The 20,628-nt window shown below is 41.5% G+C and overlaps 1 protein-coding gene across 2 annotated transcripts in view; it reads right to left on the bottom strand.

The window, feature by feature from the left end:
• Positions 1–8,494: 8,494 nt before the first annotated feature.
• Positions 8,495–20,628, bottom strand: part of LOC126109669 (uncharacterized) — a 359,871-nt gene continuing 347,737 nt past the window's right edge. Inside the window, exon 11 of one of the 2 annotated variants that reach the window (XM_049914720.1) lies at positions 8,495–9,313. In XM_049914720.1, coding sequence (XP_049770677.1) covers positions 9,162–9,313 — 152 coding nt within the window. In that variant the 3' untranslated portion in view covers positions 8,495–9,161. The remainder of the gene's footprint in view (positions 9,314–20,628) is intronic. The other variant, XM_049914719.1, reaches the window with a different exon arrangement.

Below are 20,628 nucleotides of genomic sequence, written 5' to 3'. Positions count from 1 at the left end.
TATTTCGAGATTTTATAATCGTCATGGTCAAATAAATATATTAGTATTTGTGAGTTGTGCTGCCTGCCTTGGACTGTAGCCGTCTTTTTGTGCATATAAGATACTGGCTCTTCTCCATTATGCAGAAAATAAGACACACGCACACAATCACTCATACAGTTTGTGAAATTTCAGTGCGTGTGTTTTTTTCTGCATAATGCAGTATGCACAGTACGGTTCCTTAACCTCAAAAAGACGACAGAATATAGAGGAAGAGAGGCAGAACACACAAAATACTTACGTAAATATTTTGACTTGAGAATGAGAATAAATTCTCAAAACGCATAGTGCAAAGCATAAAAAAAATACATACCCGGTGCACTTTTCTTACCTCCATGTTAGAGATTAGAGGTGGCAAAAAATAACATAACAGATAGAAATAACCGGTTACTGAGAAGTAACGGTTACTGTAATATCCACTCATCTGATACTGGTTGTTGTTGTTGTTATGGTCTTCAGTCCTGAGACTGGTTTGATGCAGCTCTCCATGCTACTCTATCCTCTGCAAGCTTCTTCATCTCACAGTACCTACTGCAACCTACATCCTTCTGAATCTTCTTAGTGTATTCATCTCTTGGTCTCCCCCTGCGATTTTTACCCTCCACGCTGCCCTCCAATACTAAATTGGTGATCCCTTGATGCCTCAGAAAATGTCCTACCAACCGATCCCTTCTTCTGGTCAAGTTGTGCCACAAACTTCTCTTCTCCCCAATCCTATTCAATACTTCCTCATTAGTTATGTGATCTACCCATCTAATCTTCAGCATTCTTCTGTAGCACCACATTTCGAAAGCTTCTATTCTCTTCTTATCCAAACTATTTACCGTCCATGTTTCACTTCCATACATGGCTACACTCCATACAAATACTTTCAGAAATGACTTCCTGACACTTAAATCTATACTCGATGTTAACAAATTTCTCTTCTTCAGAAACGCTTTCCTTGCCATTGCCAGTCTACATTTTATATCCTCTCTACTTCGACCATCATCAGTTATTTTGCTCCCCAAATAGCAAAACTCCTTTACTACTTTAAGGGTCTCATTTCCTAATCTAATTCCCTCAGCATCACCCGACTTAATTCTGATACTGGTAGTTATTTCAATAACTGCCAACAGTGCCTTGCGCTATCTGTTGACCAAAGATCGTACTACACTTTCGCGTCAACCAGTGATCTCCATACTAGTATAGAGATAACTGGTGTCAACTCATCGGGGATCTGGCTATGAACGAGAGGGACAGACCATTTCGAGAGCGTTCTATAGGTTGTAGAAATAACTGGAAGACTGCGCGCCATCTGTTGATACAACTGTGTACTATTTTGTGCGCTTTCAACACAAACAATTAAAGAAAATTCATGTCAGATCGGTGGCTGATAGGAACTGCAGTACAGTCATTGATTAAGATGTACGGTCGTTCCTTAAAGCCACTGCCTTATTTGTCCATTTAATTAGTACAAATAGAGCTACCATAAGGAATCCGAGCGACTATGGAAATAACTGTCAGATGTCGGTATTTTTATCTGGCAGTTATCTTTATTCGCTCACAGTTTTTGTTCTCTGGCAGTACCTTGAGACATGTAGCGGTAAAATGCACTGTTACTGGTTTGACTGGTACAATGGAAATCTGATATTTCGTGAAGTATCTTGTATTCTTATTGCCTCGAGTTGCCCCAACAAATTAAAGGACACAACGGATCGTAGACACGCACAGTAAACACAGTTAGCATTTCATTGTCCAGAGCAATAATGACAATTCATATAATAAAGCTTTATCAGAGGTTCAAAATAGCGCTACAGTTGTATGCTTCTTTTATTTAGAACACAACCGGTTTCCAGCAGTTATACACCCATTTTCAGGTGTTAGTTCGTGCTGTGACTCCGAGTGCTGCAGTGGACTAGTACAGGACGGGGTATTACCAACAAGTGCAGAGCACAGAGAAGTACTCATCCACCACAACGCTCCCGGGTCACAGCACAAACTATTAACATCTGAAGATGGGCATATAAGAGCCTAAAACTGGTCGTGTCCAAATTAAATGAAGCTTACAAATTTAGTGGCATTTTCAACCTTTCGTACAGTGCTCAGTTGCTGATGTTCCTCCGACAGGGTCGTTTGTGGTAAAGCTTTAGTTCCTGGACGGGAATGGAATGTGATACTTCCCACAGAGCTTTTGGTCCATCTTCTCTTTCTAACAGTTTAAAATGTGTGATTCCATCATTGATTTAATTACCTTGTGTTGGTAATTTTCTGTTATACAAGAGTTTCATGTCAGAAACTTTGCCCATGTTTTTCTGTAGTTGTGTATCATCCATTTTTTTTAAGGTAGCTTTCATCAAGAGTCGTAGTGATGTCACATGCTTCTGGGCCAATGCACATCATTTAGTGTCTGCTTTTAGTTTCTATGGTAAAAAATTGACTCAACACACTGTCTCCCCTTCCCCTACGCAATAAAATTCTGCTGGATGTGTGACAGTGTCACAATGTGATACAGTTACCAATATTTTGACAACTATTGCAAGCAGCCTTCACCAGGGTGGCTAATAGTAGGTAAGATACAGTGACAAAAAATCACAACACCAAAAATAATTAATGTAGAGTAATGAAATTACAGGAATACATTTGTCTAGGTGGCAGATTTAAGTGATTAGCATTGCAAGATCACAGCTTAATGTAAGCACGAAATAAAATATGGAATATTCCAGAATTTGAAACACGAACAGCTGCTAGCACGTGTTTCTTAGAAGTAGATACCTTAGGGGTTGCGAAGCAACTCAAATCACTTGATACGGGCAAGTCTTCAGGTCCAGATTGTATACCGATTAGGTTCCTTTCAGATTACGCTGATACAATAGCTCCCTGCTTAGCAATCATATACAACCGCTCGCTCACTGATAAATCTGTACCTGCAGATTGGAAAATTGCGCAGGTCGCACCAGTGTTTAAGAAGGGTAGTAGGAGTAATCCATCGAACTACAGACCTATATCATTGACGTCAGTTTGCAGTAGGGTTTTGGAGCATATACTGTTATTCAAACATTATGAATCACCTCGAAGGGAACGATCTATTGATACGTAATCAGCATGGTTTCAGAAAACATTGTTCTTGTGCAACGCAGCTAGCTCTTTATTCACACGAAGTAATGGCTGCTATCGACAGGGGCTCTCAAGTTGATTCCGTATTTCTAGATTTCCAGAAAGCTTTTGACACCGTTCCTCACCAGCAACTTCTAATCAAGCTGTGGGCCTATGGGGTATCGCCTCAGTTGTGTGACTGGATTCGTGATTTCCTGTCAGGAAGGTCGCAGTTCGTAGTAATAGATGGCAAATCATCGAGTAAAAATGAAGTGATATCAGGTGTTCTCCAGGGAAGCGTCCTGGGACCTCTGCTGTTCCTGATCTATATAAATGACCTGGGTGACGATCTGAGCAGTTCTCTTAGGTTGTTCGCATATGATGCTGTAATTTACCGACTAGTTAGGTCATCCAAAACCAGTACCATTGGCAAAGCGATTTAGAGAAGATTGCTGTATGGTGTGGCGGGTGGCAGTTGACGCTAAATAACGAAAAGTGTGACGTTATCCACACGAGTTCCAAAAGAAATCTGTTGGAATTCGATTACTCGATAAATAGTACATTTCTCAGGGCTGTCAATTCAACTAAGTACCTGGGTGTAAAAATTACGAACAACTTCATTTGGAAAGACCACATAAACAATATTGTGGGGAAGGCGAGCCAAAGGTTGCGTTTCATTGGCAGGACACTTAGAAGATCCAACAAGTCCACTAAAGAGACAGCTTACACTACACTCGTTCGTCCTCTGTTAGACTATTGCTGCGCGGTGTGGGATCCTTACCAGGTGGGATTGACGGAGGACATCGAAAGGGTGCAAAAACAGGCAGCTCGTTTTGTATTATCACGTAATAGGGGAGAGAGTGTGGCAGATATGATACCCGAGTTGGGATGGAAGTCATTAAAGCAAAGACGTTTTTCGTCGTGGCGAGATCTATTTACGAAATTTCAGTCACCAACTTTCTCTTCCGATGCGAAAATATTTTGTTGAGCCCAACCTACATAGGTAGGAATGATCTTCAAAATAAAATAAGAGAAATCAGAGCTCGAACAGAAAGGTTTGGGTGTTCGTTTTCCCTGCGCGCTGTTCGGGAGTGGAATCGTAGGGAGATAGTATGATTGTGGTTTGCTGAACCCTCTGCCAAGTGCTTAAATGTGAATTGCAGAGTAATCATGTAGATGTAGATGTCGGTGAACCATTGCAAATGTGTAATGATGCGACATTAATAACTGGTGTAACCACCAGAATGTTGAATGCAAGCACACAAATGTGTTACGTGTTGTGTTGTACAGGTGCTAGATGTCAGTTTGTGGGATGGAGTTCCATGCCTGTTACACTTAGTCGATCAATACCGGCACGGTTAATGCTGGTTGTGGATGACGCTGGCGTTGTTGTCCGAATGAAGTCCCATATGTGCTCAATTGTAAACAGATTTGGTGATCGAGCAAGTCAAGGCAACACGTCGACACGCGGTAGAGGATGTTGGGTTGCAGCAGTGATATGTGGGCAAGTGTTATCCTGTTGGAAAACACCCCTTGGAATACTGTTCACGAATAGCAGCACAACAGGTCGAATTACCAGACTGATGCACAAATTTTCAGTCAGCGTGCATGGGATAACCACGAGAGTGCTCCTGCTGCCATATGAAATCACACCCCAGACCATTACTTCAGGAGTACATTCAGAGTGTCTAGCACACAGAGAAGTTGGTCGCACAACCTCAACTGACCTCCTTCTAACCAACACACAGCCATCACTGGCAGTGAGGCAGCACCAGCTTTCACGAGAAAACTGAACAGGCCTCCATCTTACCTCCCTATGAGTTCAGATTTGACACCACTGATGTCACAAATGGCGGTGGTTTGGGGTCAATGGAATGTGCACTACAGGGCATCTCGCTCGGAGCTGTCCTTGGAGTAATCAATTTATAACAGTTTGTTGTGTGACTGTGGTGACAACTGCTGCTCAAATTGCTGCTGCAGATCTACATCTACAACATCTACATTTATACTCTGCAAGCCACCCAATGGTGTGTGGCGGAGGGCACTTTACATGCCACTGTCATTACCTCCCTTTCCTGTTCCAGTCGCGTATGGTTCGCGGGAAGAACGACTGTCCGAAAGCCTCTGTGCACACTCGAATCTCTCTAATTTTACATTCGTGATCTCCTCGGGAGGTATAAGTAGGGGGAAGCAATATATTCGATACCCCATCCAGAAACACACCCTCTCGAAACCTGGACAACAAGCTACACCGCGATGTAGAGCGCCTCTCTTGCAGAGTCTGTCACTTGAGTTTCCTAAACATCTCTGTAACGCTATCACGATTACCAAACAACCCTGTGACGAAATGCGCCGCTTTCTTTGTATCTTCTCTATCTCCTCTGTCAACCCGACCTGGTACGGATCCCACACTGATGAGCAATACTCAAGTATAGGTCGAACGAGTGTTTTGTATGCCACCTCCTTTGTTGATGGACTACATTTTCTAAGAACTCTTCCCAATGAATCTCAACCTGGCACCCGCCTTGCCAACAATTAATTTTATATGATCATTGCACTTCAAATCGTTCCATACGCATACTCCCAGATATTTTACAGAAGTAACTGCTACCAGCGTATGTTCCACTACCATAATCATACAATAAATGATCCTTCTTTCTATGTATTCGCAATACATTACATTTGTCTATGTTAAGGGTCAGTTGCCACTCCCTGCACCAAGTGCCTATCCGCTGCAGATCTTCCTGCACTTCCCTGCAATTTTCTAATTGCTGCAACTTCTCTGTATACTACAGCATCATCCGCGAAAAGCTGCATGGAACTAGGTCATTTATATACATTGTGAAAAGCAATGGTCCCATAGCACTCCCCTGTGGCACGCCAAAGGTTACTTTAGCGTCTGTAGATGTCTCTCCAATGAGAACAATATGCTGTGTTCTGTTTGCTAAAAACTCTTCAGTCTGATATTCCATAGGCTCTTACTTTGTTTATTAGGCGACAGTGTGGAACTGTATCGAACGCCTTCCGGAAGTCAAGGAAAATGGCATCAACCTGGGAGCCTGTATCTAATATTTTCTGGGTCTCATGAACAAATAAAGCGAGTTGGGTCTCACACGATGGATGTTTCCGGAATTCGTGTTGATTCTTACAGAGTAGATTCTGGGTTTCCAGGAATTACATGATAAGCGAGCAAAAAACATGTTCTAAAATTTTACAACAGATCGATGTCAGTGATATGGGCCTATAGTTTTGCGCATCTGCTTGACGACCCTTCTTGAAAACTGTAATACGATGGTCGTCCCTCCCAGGAGTGCCACGTGGCCGTCCGGAGCCTCGGCTTCTTGTGACGAAGTATCCCGTGACCACTGCTGCTAGCAATCCTGCACAGTGGCTACATTCCTGCCAAGTCTCTGCAACATCGCAGATGGAATGTCCAGCTTCTCGAAGCCCAATTACACAACCTCGTTCAGACTCAGCAAGTTGGTATTTAGACATCTTCGTCACTTTAAAGGCATTTTTGACTAACATCAACTCACCACATGCAGTCTCAAACGTAATTAACTCTCATCATCGTTATGGCGCGTAGGTAAAGCAAACCTGAGTTGCATCCTCATACTAGCACCACTCTTATGCGACTGACATGGAATTTGAATACACATTATCTTTCTCATGTAGAAACATGTCTACCAACTTTCATCTATGCCCCACAACTACTTCCTGGAGTTTTTTTTCTGTCAGTGTATTAATACACTACTTGCCATTAAAATTGCTACACCACGAAGATGACGTGCTACAGACGCGAAATTTAACTGACAGGAAGATGATGCTGTGATATGCAAAAGATTAACTTTTCAGAGCATTCACACAACGTTGGCACTGGTGGCGACACCTACAACGTGCTGACATGAGGAAAGTTTCCAACCGATTTCTCATACACAAACAGCAGTTGACCGGCATTGCCTCGTGGAAAGTTGTTGCGATCCCTCGTGTAAGGAGGAGAAATGTGTACCATCACGTCTCCGACTTTGATAAAGGTCAGATTGTAGCCTATCACAATTGCGGTTTATCGTATCGCGACATTGCTGCTCACGTTGGTCGAGATCCGATGACTGTTATCAGAATATGGAATCAGTGGGTTGAGGAGGGTAATTCGGAACGCCGTGCTGGATCCCAACGGCCTCGTATCACTAGCAGTCGAGATAACACGCATCTTATCCGCATGGCTGTAACGGATCGTGCAGCCATGTCTCGATCCCTGAGTCAACAGATGGGGACATTTGCAAGACAACAACCATCTGCACGAACAGTTCGACGACGTTTGCAGCAGTGTGGACTATCAGCTGAGAGACCACGGCTGCGGTTACCCTCGACGCTGCATCACAGACAGGAGCGCCTGTGATGGTGTACTCAATGACGAACCTGGGTGCACGAATGGCAAAACGTCATTTTTTCAGAAGAATCCAGGTTCTGTTTACAGCATCATGATGGTCACATCCGTGTTTGGCGACAACGCGGTGAACATACATTGGAAGCGTGTATTCGTCATCGCCATACTGGTGTATCACCCGGCGTGATGGTATGGGGTGCCATTGGTTACACGTCTCGGTCACCATTTGTTTGCATTGATGGCACTTTGAACAGTGGACGTTACATTTCAGATGTGTTACGACCTGTGGCTCTACCCTTCATTCGATCCCTGCGAAACCCTACATTTCACCGGGGTAACACACAACCGCATGTTGCAGGTCTTGTACGGGCCTTTCTGGATACAGAAAATGTTCAACTGCTGCCCTGGCCAGCACATTCTCTAGATCTCTCACCAATTGAAAACGTCTGGTCAATGGTGGCCAAGCAACTGGCTCGTCACAATATGCCAGTGACTGCTCTTGATGAACTGTGGTATCGTGTTGAAGCTGCATGGGCAGCTGTACCTGTACACGCCATCCAAGCTCTGTTTGACTCAATGCCCAGGCTTATCAAGGCCGTTATTACGGCCAGAGGTGGTTGTTCTGGGTACTGATTTCTCAGGATCTATGCACCCAAATTGCGTGAAAATGTAATCACATGTCAGTTCTAGTATAATATATTTGTACAATGGATACCCGTTTATCATCTGCATTTCTTCTTGGTGTAGCATTTTTAATGGCTAGTAGTGTAGTTTTCTCTCATCATGATTCAAATACAGCTAATAATATGGTATTGAAATGGAATCTGGCCACGATGGCTACGCTTAGGCTCATTCCAAACTGCATTAGCAAAGGGGTACACAAACTACAGGATGTAGTATCTACACTGAATAGCAAACAAGTGAGAAGTAATACACTTAGAGACATGACATTTTATTCAGTTCACTGCACTTCCTCGTAATTTTTTCTCTGAATATAAATACAATACCAGCACTAGAAAAATAGTATATCTATATTTACAGATCATTTCTTTGTACAGTTTATTACAAGTAATAATAAACACAAAAGTATTTTAAATGTCAGAACAGTAAGTTCTAAAAGTAAATTCCATTATGGAAAAAATTGTATATAGGTTCTGATACAGCACACAATAATCACATAAAAATTTACGTAACTCACAGGTTCTGACACAGCACATAAGTCACACACAATAATCTCATAAAAATTTACAAAAAGCGTAGTTTCTGACACATCACATCTACATCTATATCTACATAATAGTCATATAAAAATTTACAAAAGCAGACACAAAATTTCATACTCACACAATAAATAATTTTTAAAAAAGAAAAAAAGAAATAAAAGAGATGAATATGTGTAATGGTTGCACATATCTTGAGCATCCACATTCAACAAATATAACAGAGAAAATAAACTTAAAATAAATTAAGTACTGAAGGGAACAATGTCTAAGTACTTAACATTTCAAAAATAACTTATAATGGTAACTGATCAGAAAACAGTGATAAAACAGAACTGTAGCAATGGTAACAAAAACGCGCAATGAAGAGATTCCCTTTGCTAATCGGTATAAACAGAGTTCATTCTTCTTAAATATCCAGTTGCTTATCATTTCATCAATCAACAATTTTTATTTTGATACACATAAATATATCCTGTCTTCTGTCTCTTTCCACTAAATAATGTCGCTTCATATATTTCTTTAACCATTTTATCATTATATGAATACCATTTGCCTGTTGTCCTATGGTATACATCACAAACATAATGACCTGTGTTGAAGAAACATATCATTAGTAACATGCTTATTATTTTCAGGAAGAATTATGTCTACTTTACTAGCTAAGCAGCATATTCATTCTCTCTCTCTCTCTCTCTCTCTCTCTCTCTCTCTCTCTCTCTCTCTCTCTCTGTGTGTGTGTGTGTGTGTGTGTGTGTGTGTGTGTGTGTGTGACATCTCAATTCAAAAATGATGAAATAAGAACACTACACACACACACACATACACACACACAAAATGTTAGTGCATTATACTTAAGATGACGATGACGACAACGATGATGATGATGATGATGATGATGATTATTGGCCTGCGGGGAGCTCAACTGCGTGGTTATCAGTGCCCATACAAATTCCCAACCTTCGCTCAGTCCAATGTCGCCACTTTGAGGAATGATGATGACAGCACAAACACCCAGTACCCAGTCATCTTGAGGCAGGTGAAAATCCCTGACCCTGCCAGGAATCGAACCTGGGTCCCCATGCTCGGGAAGCGAGAATTCGACCGCAAGACCACGAGCTGCTGACTATACTTAAGAGAATGTACAAGGGAAAAAAGACAGCATTTAACTACAGGTTTGACAGTGAGGATAGTACTGGTCTCAAAATTTCAGCTGAAAGAACACAATTCCCAACAAATATAAAAAAGCACCAGAATACATAGAAACATAAATAAGTAAAATTGAGCATCTTAGTACATTTAAATATCTTAGTGAAAATATGCAGAAGAATGGACTAGAAAAATTTGCAATAGATGTAAAAGTTAATAAAATGGAAGGAGCATATGGGATGGCAAAAAATATCTGCAGCAAGAAAGGCATATATAGGGGGGGAAAAAAACCATTCACCACAGTGGTGAGACACGAATGTTTACACGCAAGTGAATGCTAAACAATGAACTATAACATAATAGACATACCTGAAAGGGAGATTATTAGAAAAATAATGTGTGGAATACAAACTACAAATGGCTGGAAAATGGGAAGTAATGAGGATATCTAAAAAAAATATAGAGAAACTATCAGAAGTAATGGCAAGGTGAAGGTTCATCTTTTTTTGGACACATCTACCTGAATGAGACCAGGCTAATTAAACAAATATTTCTGTATTTCTGGAAAAAGAACTAACAATAGCTGCATTACAGAAAAAACAAAATAACTAGGAAGGAAAAACATCAAAGAATTGTAAATAACAGAAAGAAACCTTTTCAAGAATAAAATATCATGTGTCCGCAAAGTCAGTCCACAGTGGATGCTTCATATCTCTCTCCTGCAAGTGTCCCGTAATGCATATATGCATTCCCTTCATGTGTTTAAGCCAAGTATTATCCACATTTATGCGATCAGGAATGTTCAGTAGTAGCAAGGCTACATGTACATTTGACAATTAAGTGTCAGCAAGGAGTATTAGTGATGAAATCATAGGAGGCAATGTTGTGCAACATCAGTAGGGACAAGATCTGACTGTTTGGGAGAAGGACCTTACAATCTGAGACAGTATTCCCAGACAAACTTCCGTCACAATGTCCGCAAATGTGACGTCAGATCCGCCTAGCAACAGCGATCTGAACGCCCATTGGCTGAAGGTTTGGATATAAAACAAAGATGCTGTGACTTACCAAACAAGAAAGCGCTGGTAGATAGACACAATAAAAGACACACAAACACACACACAAATTTCAAGCTTTCGCAACCCACGGTTGCTTCATCAAGAAAGAGGGAAGGAGAGGGAAAGACGAAAGGTTTTAAGGGAGAGGGTAAGGAGTCATTCCAATCCCGGGAGCGTAAAGGGGAGCCTTAGGGGGAAAAAAGGACAGATATACGCACGCGCGCACACGCACACGCACACGCACACACACACACACACACACACACACACACACACACACAGACACAGGCAGACATATGTAAATGCATCTTTGTTTTTTGTATATATTTTTCCCATGTGGAATGTTTCCGGTATGCATTTACATATGTCTGCCTGTGTCTGTATATGTGCGGCTGGATGTGTGTTTGAAATGACACCTTACCCTCTCTCTTAAAACCCACATCCTTTTGTCTTTCCTTCTCCTTCCTTCTTTCCTGATGAAGCAACCTCGCGTTGCGAAAGCTTGAAATTTGTGTGTGTGTTTGTGTGTTTTTTATTGAGTCTATCTACCAGCACTTTCTTGTTTGGTAAGTCACAGCATCTTTGTTTTTTGTATATATTTTTCCCACGTGGAATGTTTCCCTCTATACAAAACGAGAGAAGTGTCCTCCTTGGCTGATGGAGGAAGGTGGGGTGGTCTCTTTCGTCCTTCGGGAAGACAGGGCGAGTCAGTTACGAGGAGCCACGCAAAACACACGGTCAAGTAACCAGGGCGGCTCTAAAAGAATGGTCACGAGTACATATTTCAGATGTTAAACAAGATATAAAGTGAAGTTATTAGTTATAAGAACGCCACGTGTCGTGGGCAATGTGTATCATTATGTAAGGTCAGAAAACAGTGTTAATGTGTGTAAAGGGTCGAATATGACGGCGTAGTCCAGAGCTGCCATATTGCAATTGCTGATTCTGTGATGTGTGTGACACAGCAATTTCTGTATTAAAACAAGTATAGTACAAACGTTGTTGACAATTAACAACTGGCATCCCTAATCACTCCACTTCAGCAGGATCACCACCTACATGGAACCTGGCGACTGAGCGCTACTACTGTGCGACGAGGGACTTACCGAACCAGCAAGACACCAGGTTACTGATACCGCCCAGAGAAGTACTTCCTTCTGAATACAATGCCAATGAGGGTGTTGTAGTCCCATGGACCTGCATTGGTAGGGTGGAGGTAGTAGTGTTGTGTATGCACTGCAGCTGTTAGCTATATTATTGTCTAGTTCTTGTGTAAACTGTGTGTAATGAGAATTCTTACTATAGCTGAGGGAGCATTTATAATGGAAGAGATTTCCTGTGCAGGAGGAAACTTTACGGAGTACGTGAGGCAGCAGGGTAGACTGTGTTTTCCTGCTTCGAGGCGTCCACATCGTGACACCGTACGTGATTTAATTCCAAATAACAGGTTCAGTTCATGATGCTCCACAAACTGGCAGGCTCAAAATTTTAATAGAATGGAAGCTTGACAACATTTCAGACATCGTATTGTGGAGTTTGAGAAAATCATTGAGGGGATCACTGCAAGAGGCTAAAGTCTCTTATACGACAAAATGTAAGGCCGTAACCACAGAATTAGGGATGTATCCATAAAAAATTACTGCTGTGTATTAATCACAGTGTATGGACCATGTGAAACCAACAGCAGACTGTGAATGGTTTCAGGGATTTGTTAACCGATGTGGAGTTCGCGTTTTAGATTGAACCTTTTTCACTGATGAGGCTGGGCTTCACCTATCTGGCTACATTAATTCCCAAAATTAATGGATATGGTCATCAGAAAATCCACATGCCATAAGAGAAACACCATTGCACGCAGAGAAATCAGAGTGTGGGTTGACTTGTGGGATGCATACTTTCAGATTCCGCTCGACGAACAGTTGCACCGCTATTTTGTGATCAACACCCAACTTGTATTGTTCAAGTTTTGCCACCTTCCGTTCAGTTGTGCTTCGGCTCCTGCTATTTTTCAGTCTTATTTGCAGCAGTTGTGTGCCACTGTCCCTGGTTGTTCAAATTATCTGGATGATAGAGTTGTATCAGGTAGCACCCCTGACGAACATTTTCAGAATTTGCGTGCCTTATTTACTGTACTTTTGCATGCAGGACTAAAGTGTAACAGAGACAAATGCAAATTTTTTCAAACTGAAATTCAGTATTTAGGACATATGATCAACGGACAGTGTATCCAGCCCTCGCCGTCACATCTCAGTGTGATTAGAGACTTGCCAGCACCCAGGAACTTGAAAGAACTTCAGTATGTGTTGGGCAAAATCACATATTATATTCGGTTTATACCAAACGCAGCGCAGATTGCAGCGCCTCTGCATCGCTTTCGGCATAAGAATGTTCCTTTTGTTTGGTCTTCGGAATGTGATGCTGCTTTCCACAAGCTCCAATCTGCTTTGTTGAGTGATCACCGATTCCTTTCGATCCCTCCAAACCAGTTGTTTTGGCTGTCGATGCATCTTCTCACGGCATCGGTGCGGTTCTGTCGCACCGCATTAATTCTGTTGATCGCCCGATCGCTTTTGCGTCTAAGATGCTCAATTCTGCCCGACAAAACTATTCTCAAATCAAGAAAGAAGCTTTAGCTATTGTATATGGAGCGACAAATCTTCACGATTTTTTTACAGTCGCAAGTTCTATTTGGTGACCGACCATATTCCTTTGATGTCGCCGTCTCATCCGTCAGAGCCAGTTCCGGCCCGTACTGCACAAAAGTTGCAACATCGGTCTTTGTTTTTGTCTAACTACAATTATCAAATCTTGTTTCAGTCTACGGCCCAGCATGGCAATGCTGATGCTTTGTCTCGTCTACCTATTGGTCCTGATGAAGTGTTTGATTCTTCTGAACTGTCCTGCATGTTTATTCATTCCAAGATAAGGAATTAGCTGATGGTTTTCCGGTGGTTTTTCATCGCATTGCTTCCGCGACAGCCGCCGATGCTTCTTTGCAGATTTTTTTGCAGTTTATTCGTACTCAATGGCCTCCATCTGCTACCCAGATTAGTGATCCCCTTGTACGGCGTTACTTTGCGCAACGTTACAACTTGTCTGTACACCACAGTGTTATCTTACTACGAACTGACAATGATCAGTCTCGTGTTGTTGCACCTCATTTGTTGAAGTCGGAAATCCTCCGGTTGCCCCTACAATGCTTCAGGAGCTCCGACAGGCACTGGTGCAAGAATGGCAGGCTATACCCCAGCAGCTGCTCGACCACCTGATCCAGAGTATGTCAACCCATTGTGCGGCCTGTGTACGTGTGCATTGTGATCATATCCCATATTGATGTCGGGGTATATGTGCAAGAAACACTGGCACTTTGTAGCACATGTTTCGGGACGGTTTTCTCAACTTATCACCAATACCGTGGACTTACAGATGTGTGTTGTGTGTGTTCGCTATGTGCCTATGCTATTAGTGCCAATTTTCTGTAGCGCCACATTGTGTGGCACCAGATTCTGCAATTATCCTTAATTTATGAGCACGAGTGTAGATTACTGTTCGATAAAAGCCAAAACTCAATATGCTATCTCTCACTCAGAATCCCACAAAACAGGTTTTTCTATAGTATAACTATAACATATGCTTGTGGTGTCACTGCCAGACACCACACTTGCTAGGTAGTAGCCTTTAAATCGGGCGCAGTCTGTTAGTATAAGTCGGAGCGGCGTGTCGCCACTATCAGTGATTGCAGACCGAGCGCCGCCACACGGCAGGTCTAGTCTAGAGAGACTTACTAGCACTCGCCCCAGTTGTACAGCCGACTTTGCTAGCGATGGTTCACTGTCTACATACACTCTCATTTGCCGAGACGACAGTTTAGCATAGCCTTCAGCTATGTCATTTGCTACGACCTAGCAAGGCGCCATATTCAGTTACTTCAAGAATGTATTCTGAACAGATAAGATAGTGAAAATTATTGCTTGGTAAATATACCACATGAATCCCCCCACAAAAAAAGTCTTGGAATTCCTAAGGTGATATCTTGCCAGTATTGATATCAACAACAGGCAAAAATTGTTGAGATTTTTGATTCCCAGGCTGGATGAACTATCTATACACATAATTAAATTTGTGTCGAACCCACAGTGCACGAGTTCTACTCACACTAGTCCAATTTCTTTTCTTTTTTTCCCCTCCCTAAATGTATCTCTCTAATTTTCCTATTACCACCAACTATCTTTCCCCTAGTTATACATGCTTATACAATATTGCATTTCTCCTCGAGCCATTCGTGCTTAGGCATCTCGCACATCCTGTAAATCTCATCCATATTCACTTCCAACTGCTTCACTCGTGTCATTTTCTACTTTCATTAATTAAATTCAGTATTTCCTGTATTGTTTTTTATTCCAGTCTATGATCACAATATGAATTCTTTAGACGATGACCGGTTTCAGTCCGTAATGACCATCCTCAGATCTTTTTTACACCATGTCCTAAAATGATAAGGCCATAATGGCATCATCAAAACATATAAATATAATCAGCATAGCATCATCATATAGATCTAAAATATATGCTATGCTGATTATATGTTTTGACAATGCCATTATGGCCTTTTGACTTTAGGACATGGTGTAAAAAAGATCTGAGGATGGTCATTACGGACTGAAACCAGTCATCGCCTACAGAATTCATATTGTGATCATAGACTGGAATAAAAAACATTTGACAGTTGTTGTATACGTGACCATGTTGCAGTTGGTGATTTCCTGTATTATCCAAGGATTTCTTCTAGGACTTGTCTTTTTAGCTATATGATGATCTCCTGCCAACCATATTTCATCTTTTAAAGTTACCCAGTCATCTTCAGTTGTATTCCTTTCCCATGTTTCAGTCCAATGTAGCCTAATGTTCCCTCTAAAACTCTCAAGAACTTCTGGTTCCTTCTATCTATGTAGGTCCAATCCCCTTAATTTTCTACCTTTTCACAATTTCTTCAATGTTAATGGGCAGTCCTCACCTGCTCCTAGAAATTTCTTACAGCTTAAAATGTGGCTTCAAAATTTCTGTCTCACCATCACATTATCAATCTGAAACCTTCCAGGGTCTGCAGGTCTCTTTCACATATACAGCCTTCTTTCATGATTCTTACACCAAGTGTTAAACAACGACTAAGTTATTCTCTATGCAAAATGCTACTGGGCAGCTCTCTCATAGATCTACAAAAAAAGCTACATAACTGAACTTGTCTCATTGAGATTTGCTATTCTAGGAGCAAAAAATAACACAGTTCCATTTCAAAAAACTGCACTGATAGCTTTATCTTAGTTATTAGTGAAGCTATGAGAACACACTGCAGTTTGTTTCATAAGTCCCTGGTTATTGTCCAGGTGAAAACTAATGTCTTAAATGGGTCAACAGTAACTGTACACGAAAAAGTTAATGAGCATCACTAACTGCTACAGGTATATTTACTAATTTATTCTGGTTTAGTTCAAAGAGGGGTGGCAGCAGTGGAGGCGGCTACAAATATTTGCTTCCTGCATGGGGATAATTCCATTCAACAGAGAACATGGGAAGAAAACAGTTTTCCCATTTTAAGGTGGATCGTTTGGCCATTAGTGCATCTCCACATTCAGAAAGACCTTTGAGGTTTGATGAAGATTGTTTAAGAAAATTAATCCACAATAATCCATGTCAGTGCTTGACAACTGGAAAATGTGATGAACTGCAATCATTCCACCATCACATGAGATTTGCAGGTGATGCGATCCAAAAATCGGTTGTATGGATACCACATGCTCGGAGCCAAAATCACAAAAATCAGTGGGTGGCCACATGTGCATCTTTGCTTGCTTGCCATCAGTTGGCTCATGAACAACACCAACCATTTCTGTTCTGTATCATTACTGGTGATGAGAAATGGTGTCTTGGTGCTAACGTAAGGGAAACAAAGGAGAGGTTGAGCCCAAATGAAGCAGCAACTCCCAGTACATTTGCGTATAAAAGAAATAATGTTATGCATCTGGTGGAACAATGACGGTGTGGTCTACTACGAATTGCTTCCCCAAGGTGTAACCATCACTGCTGATATTTATTGTAAACAACTTAGACATCTTGCAGATACAATCTAAGAACAATGACAAGTAATCTGAGAACAATGACCAGGAAGACTGCATGAAGTGACGCACACCTGCTTTCTGTTAGACTGACAAAAAAGACACTATGCAGGAGTTGGGTTGGTAAGTCATTCTGCATCCATCTTATTCACCTGATCTAGCACCATCATATCTTCACCTTTTCTACTCTTTATCAAACAACCTTCAATGAACTTTCCTTCCAGATGAAAATGCTTTCCAAATATGGCTTGATGAGCTCTTCTCCTGAAAACCATGTGATTTCTACAGTTATGGAATCAAAACATTGCCCCAGCATTGGTGGACTGTTGTAAATAGTGAAGGAGAATATGTTATTGACGACTAAAGTGTTTATTAAACTTACGGAAAAATGCTAAAAACTTATGGACCAATGTAATAATTAGGAAATTTATGAAAAAACAGAACCAATATCACACGCAGCGAGGAACAGAAAAGATGTATTCTATGGATACCTAAAACGGCTATATGAAAACAGGACTCAAAAATAATTTTTGACAATTTTGACAGAAACCCAGAAACATCAATGATGTGGATCAAAGAAGTTAAAGCAGACCTGAGAGAAATGGAAAGAACGGAGGTAGAAATAGGAGAAAGAGGAAAGTTCAGAGCAAAAGTAAAATGTTTCTAGGGCTTTCACAAGGAAACAAAGAAAAACACAGGTGCAGTATGAACGGAAGAAACAAGAGCAAAATATTGGGAAAGAATGAAAAACTACTGGAAAGAGATATTCATGTAGTCATTAAGAGGCTAAACCAAATTCATTTACTTACTTACTTACTCACACACACACACACACACAGAGAAGGAGAGGGGGGGGGGAAGGGGGAGAGGGAGAGAGAGAGAGAGAGAGAGAGAGAGAGAGAGAGAGAGAGAGAGAGAGAGAGATTCACAAGTCAGGTTACACGCTTTTAGAGATTGTGGAGGGGACTTAGTAGACCAGGTTTAACAGAGGAACCCATGTCCGGAGACGTCATCCAATGACTCTACAGATCATCAAAGTTTTAGGCGCCATTGCTTGTAAATGTATGTATATAAAGGGTGATTCTGTGACAAAGTTACGAACTTTCAAGGATGATGGAGAAGGATAAATGTATCAATTTGAGGTAAGGCTCCCTGTACCAGAAATGAACATGTCAAAAGTTACAAGCAAAAACCGTTCTGACACCTCTGACAGTGGAATGCGTGTACTGGCACTCTTGTTGCTAAGAGTGTAGAGTAGACAACTTTCAGAGCTGGAAGTATGAACGCAAACAAAGAAAAAAATGCATAGTAAACATGGACTCTAAAATGCATACCTTAAGAGCTATGCTGAAGATTAGATGGGTAGATAACATAACTAATGAGGAAGAATTGGGGAGAAGAGAAGTTTGTGGCAAAACTTGACTAGAAGAAGGGATCGGTTGGTAGGACATGTTCTGAGACATCAAGGGATCACCAATTTAGTACTGGAGGGCAGCATGGAGGGTAAAAATCGTAGAGGGAGACCAAGAGATGAATACAATATGCAGATTCAGAAGGATGTAGGCTGCAGTAGGTACTGGGAGATGAAAAAGTTTGCACAGGATAGAGTAGCATGGAGAGCTGCATCAAACCAGTCTCAGGACTGAAGACCACCACCACCACCACCACCACCACCACCACAACAACAACAACAACAGCAACAACAACAAGAGCTATGAGCACTTGTTCATCTCCACTATTGTGAAAAACGTCTATTGAACATCTACCCATAGCTCTTATGTAAGCATTTTAGAGCCCATATTTACTAGACCTTTTTCTCCTTGTTTTGGTATGTACTACCACCTCTGAAAGTTGCCTATCCTACATTCTTGGCAACAGTAGTACTGGTTCATGTATTCCATTATCTGAGGTATCAGAAGAGTTTCCACTTATAACTTTCAACTCCTTCATTTCTGGTACAGGGACCCTTACCTCAAATACGTTTATCTTTCTCCATCATCCTATAAAGTTTGTAACATCTACATCTACATCTACATGACTACTCTGCAAATCACATTTAAGTGCTTGGCAGAGGGTTCATCGAACCACAATCATACTACCTCTCTACCATTGCACTCCCAAACAGCGCGTGGGAAAAACGAACACCTAAACCTTTCTGTTTGAGCTCTGATTTCCATTATTTTATTTTGATGATCATTCCAACCTGTGTAGGTTGGGCTCAACAAAATATTTTCGCATCGGAAGAGAAAGTTGGTGACTAAAATTTCGTAAATAGATCTCGCTGCAACGAAAACGTCTTTGCTTTAATGACTTCCATCCCAACTCGCGTATCATATCTGCCACACTCTCTCCCCTATTACGTGATAATACAAAATGAGCTGCCCTTTTTTGCACTCTTTCGATGTCCTCCATCAGTCCCACCTGGTAACGATCCCACACCGCGCAGCAATTTTCTAACAGAGGACAAACGAGTGTAGTGTAAGCTGTCTCTGTAGTGGACTTGTTGGATCTTCTAAGTGTCCTGCCAATGAAACGCAACCTTTGGCTCGCCTTCCCCACAATATTATCTATGTGGTCTTTCCAACTGAAGTTGTTCGTAATTTTAACACCCAGGTACTTAGTTGAATTGACAGCCCTGAGAATTGTACTATTTATCGAGTAATCGAATTCCAAGATTTCTTTTGGAACTCGTGTGGATTACCTCACACTTTTCGTTATTTAGCGTCAACTGCCACCTGCCACACCATACAGCAATCTTTTCTAAATCGCTTTGCAACTGATACTGGTCTTCGGATGACCTTACTAGACGGTAAATTCCAGCATCATCTGCGAACAACCTAAGAGAACTGCTCAGATTGTCACCCAGGTCATTTATATAGATCAGGAACAGCAGAGGTCCCAAGACGCTTCCCTGGGGAACACCTGATATCACTTCAGTTTTACTTGAGGATTTGCAGTCTATTACTACGAACTGCGACCTTCCTGACAGGAAATCACGAATCCAGTCGCACAACTGAGACGATACTCCATAGGCCCGCAGCTTGATTAGAAGTCACTTGTGAGGAACGTTGTCAAAAGCTTTCCGGAAATCTAGAAATACGGAATCAACTTGAGATCCCCTGTCGATAGCGGCCATTACTTCGTGCAAATAAAGAGCTAGCTGCGTTGCACAAGAACTATGTTTTCTGAAACCATGCTGATTACGTATCAATAGATCGTTCCCTTTGAGGTGATTCATAATGTTTGAATACAGTATATGCTCCAAAACCCTACTGCAAACCGACGTCAATGATATAGGTCTGTAGTTCGATGGATTACTCCTACAACCTTTCTTAAACACTGGTGCGACCTGCGCAATGGTTGTATATGATTGCTAAGTAGCATCATCACAGAAACATTCCATATATACATAGGTATACACCTATAGCTTTGATGCTCTGTAGTGTCGTTTGATGATGTTTCCAGACATGGATTCCCATGTAAAACTTGATCTACTAAGTTGCCTCAATGAGCTCTAGAAGTGGGTAACATGAATTCTAAAACACTCTGTGTGTGTGTGTGTGTGTGTGTGTGTGTGTGTGTGTGCG

Source organism: Schistocerca cancellata, chromosome 12 (assembly GCF_023864275.1).
Source record: "Schistocerca cancellata isolate TAMUIC-IGC-003103 chromosome 12, iqSchCanc2.1, whole genome shotgun sequence".
NCBI classification, from domain to species: Eukaryota; Metazoa; Arthropoda; class Insecta; order Orthoptera; family Acrididae; genus Schistocerca; species Schistocerca cancellata.
The sequence above is the reverse complement of the archived record's forward strand: the minus strand, read 5'-3'. Positions and strand labels throughout refer to the sequence as shown.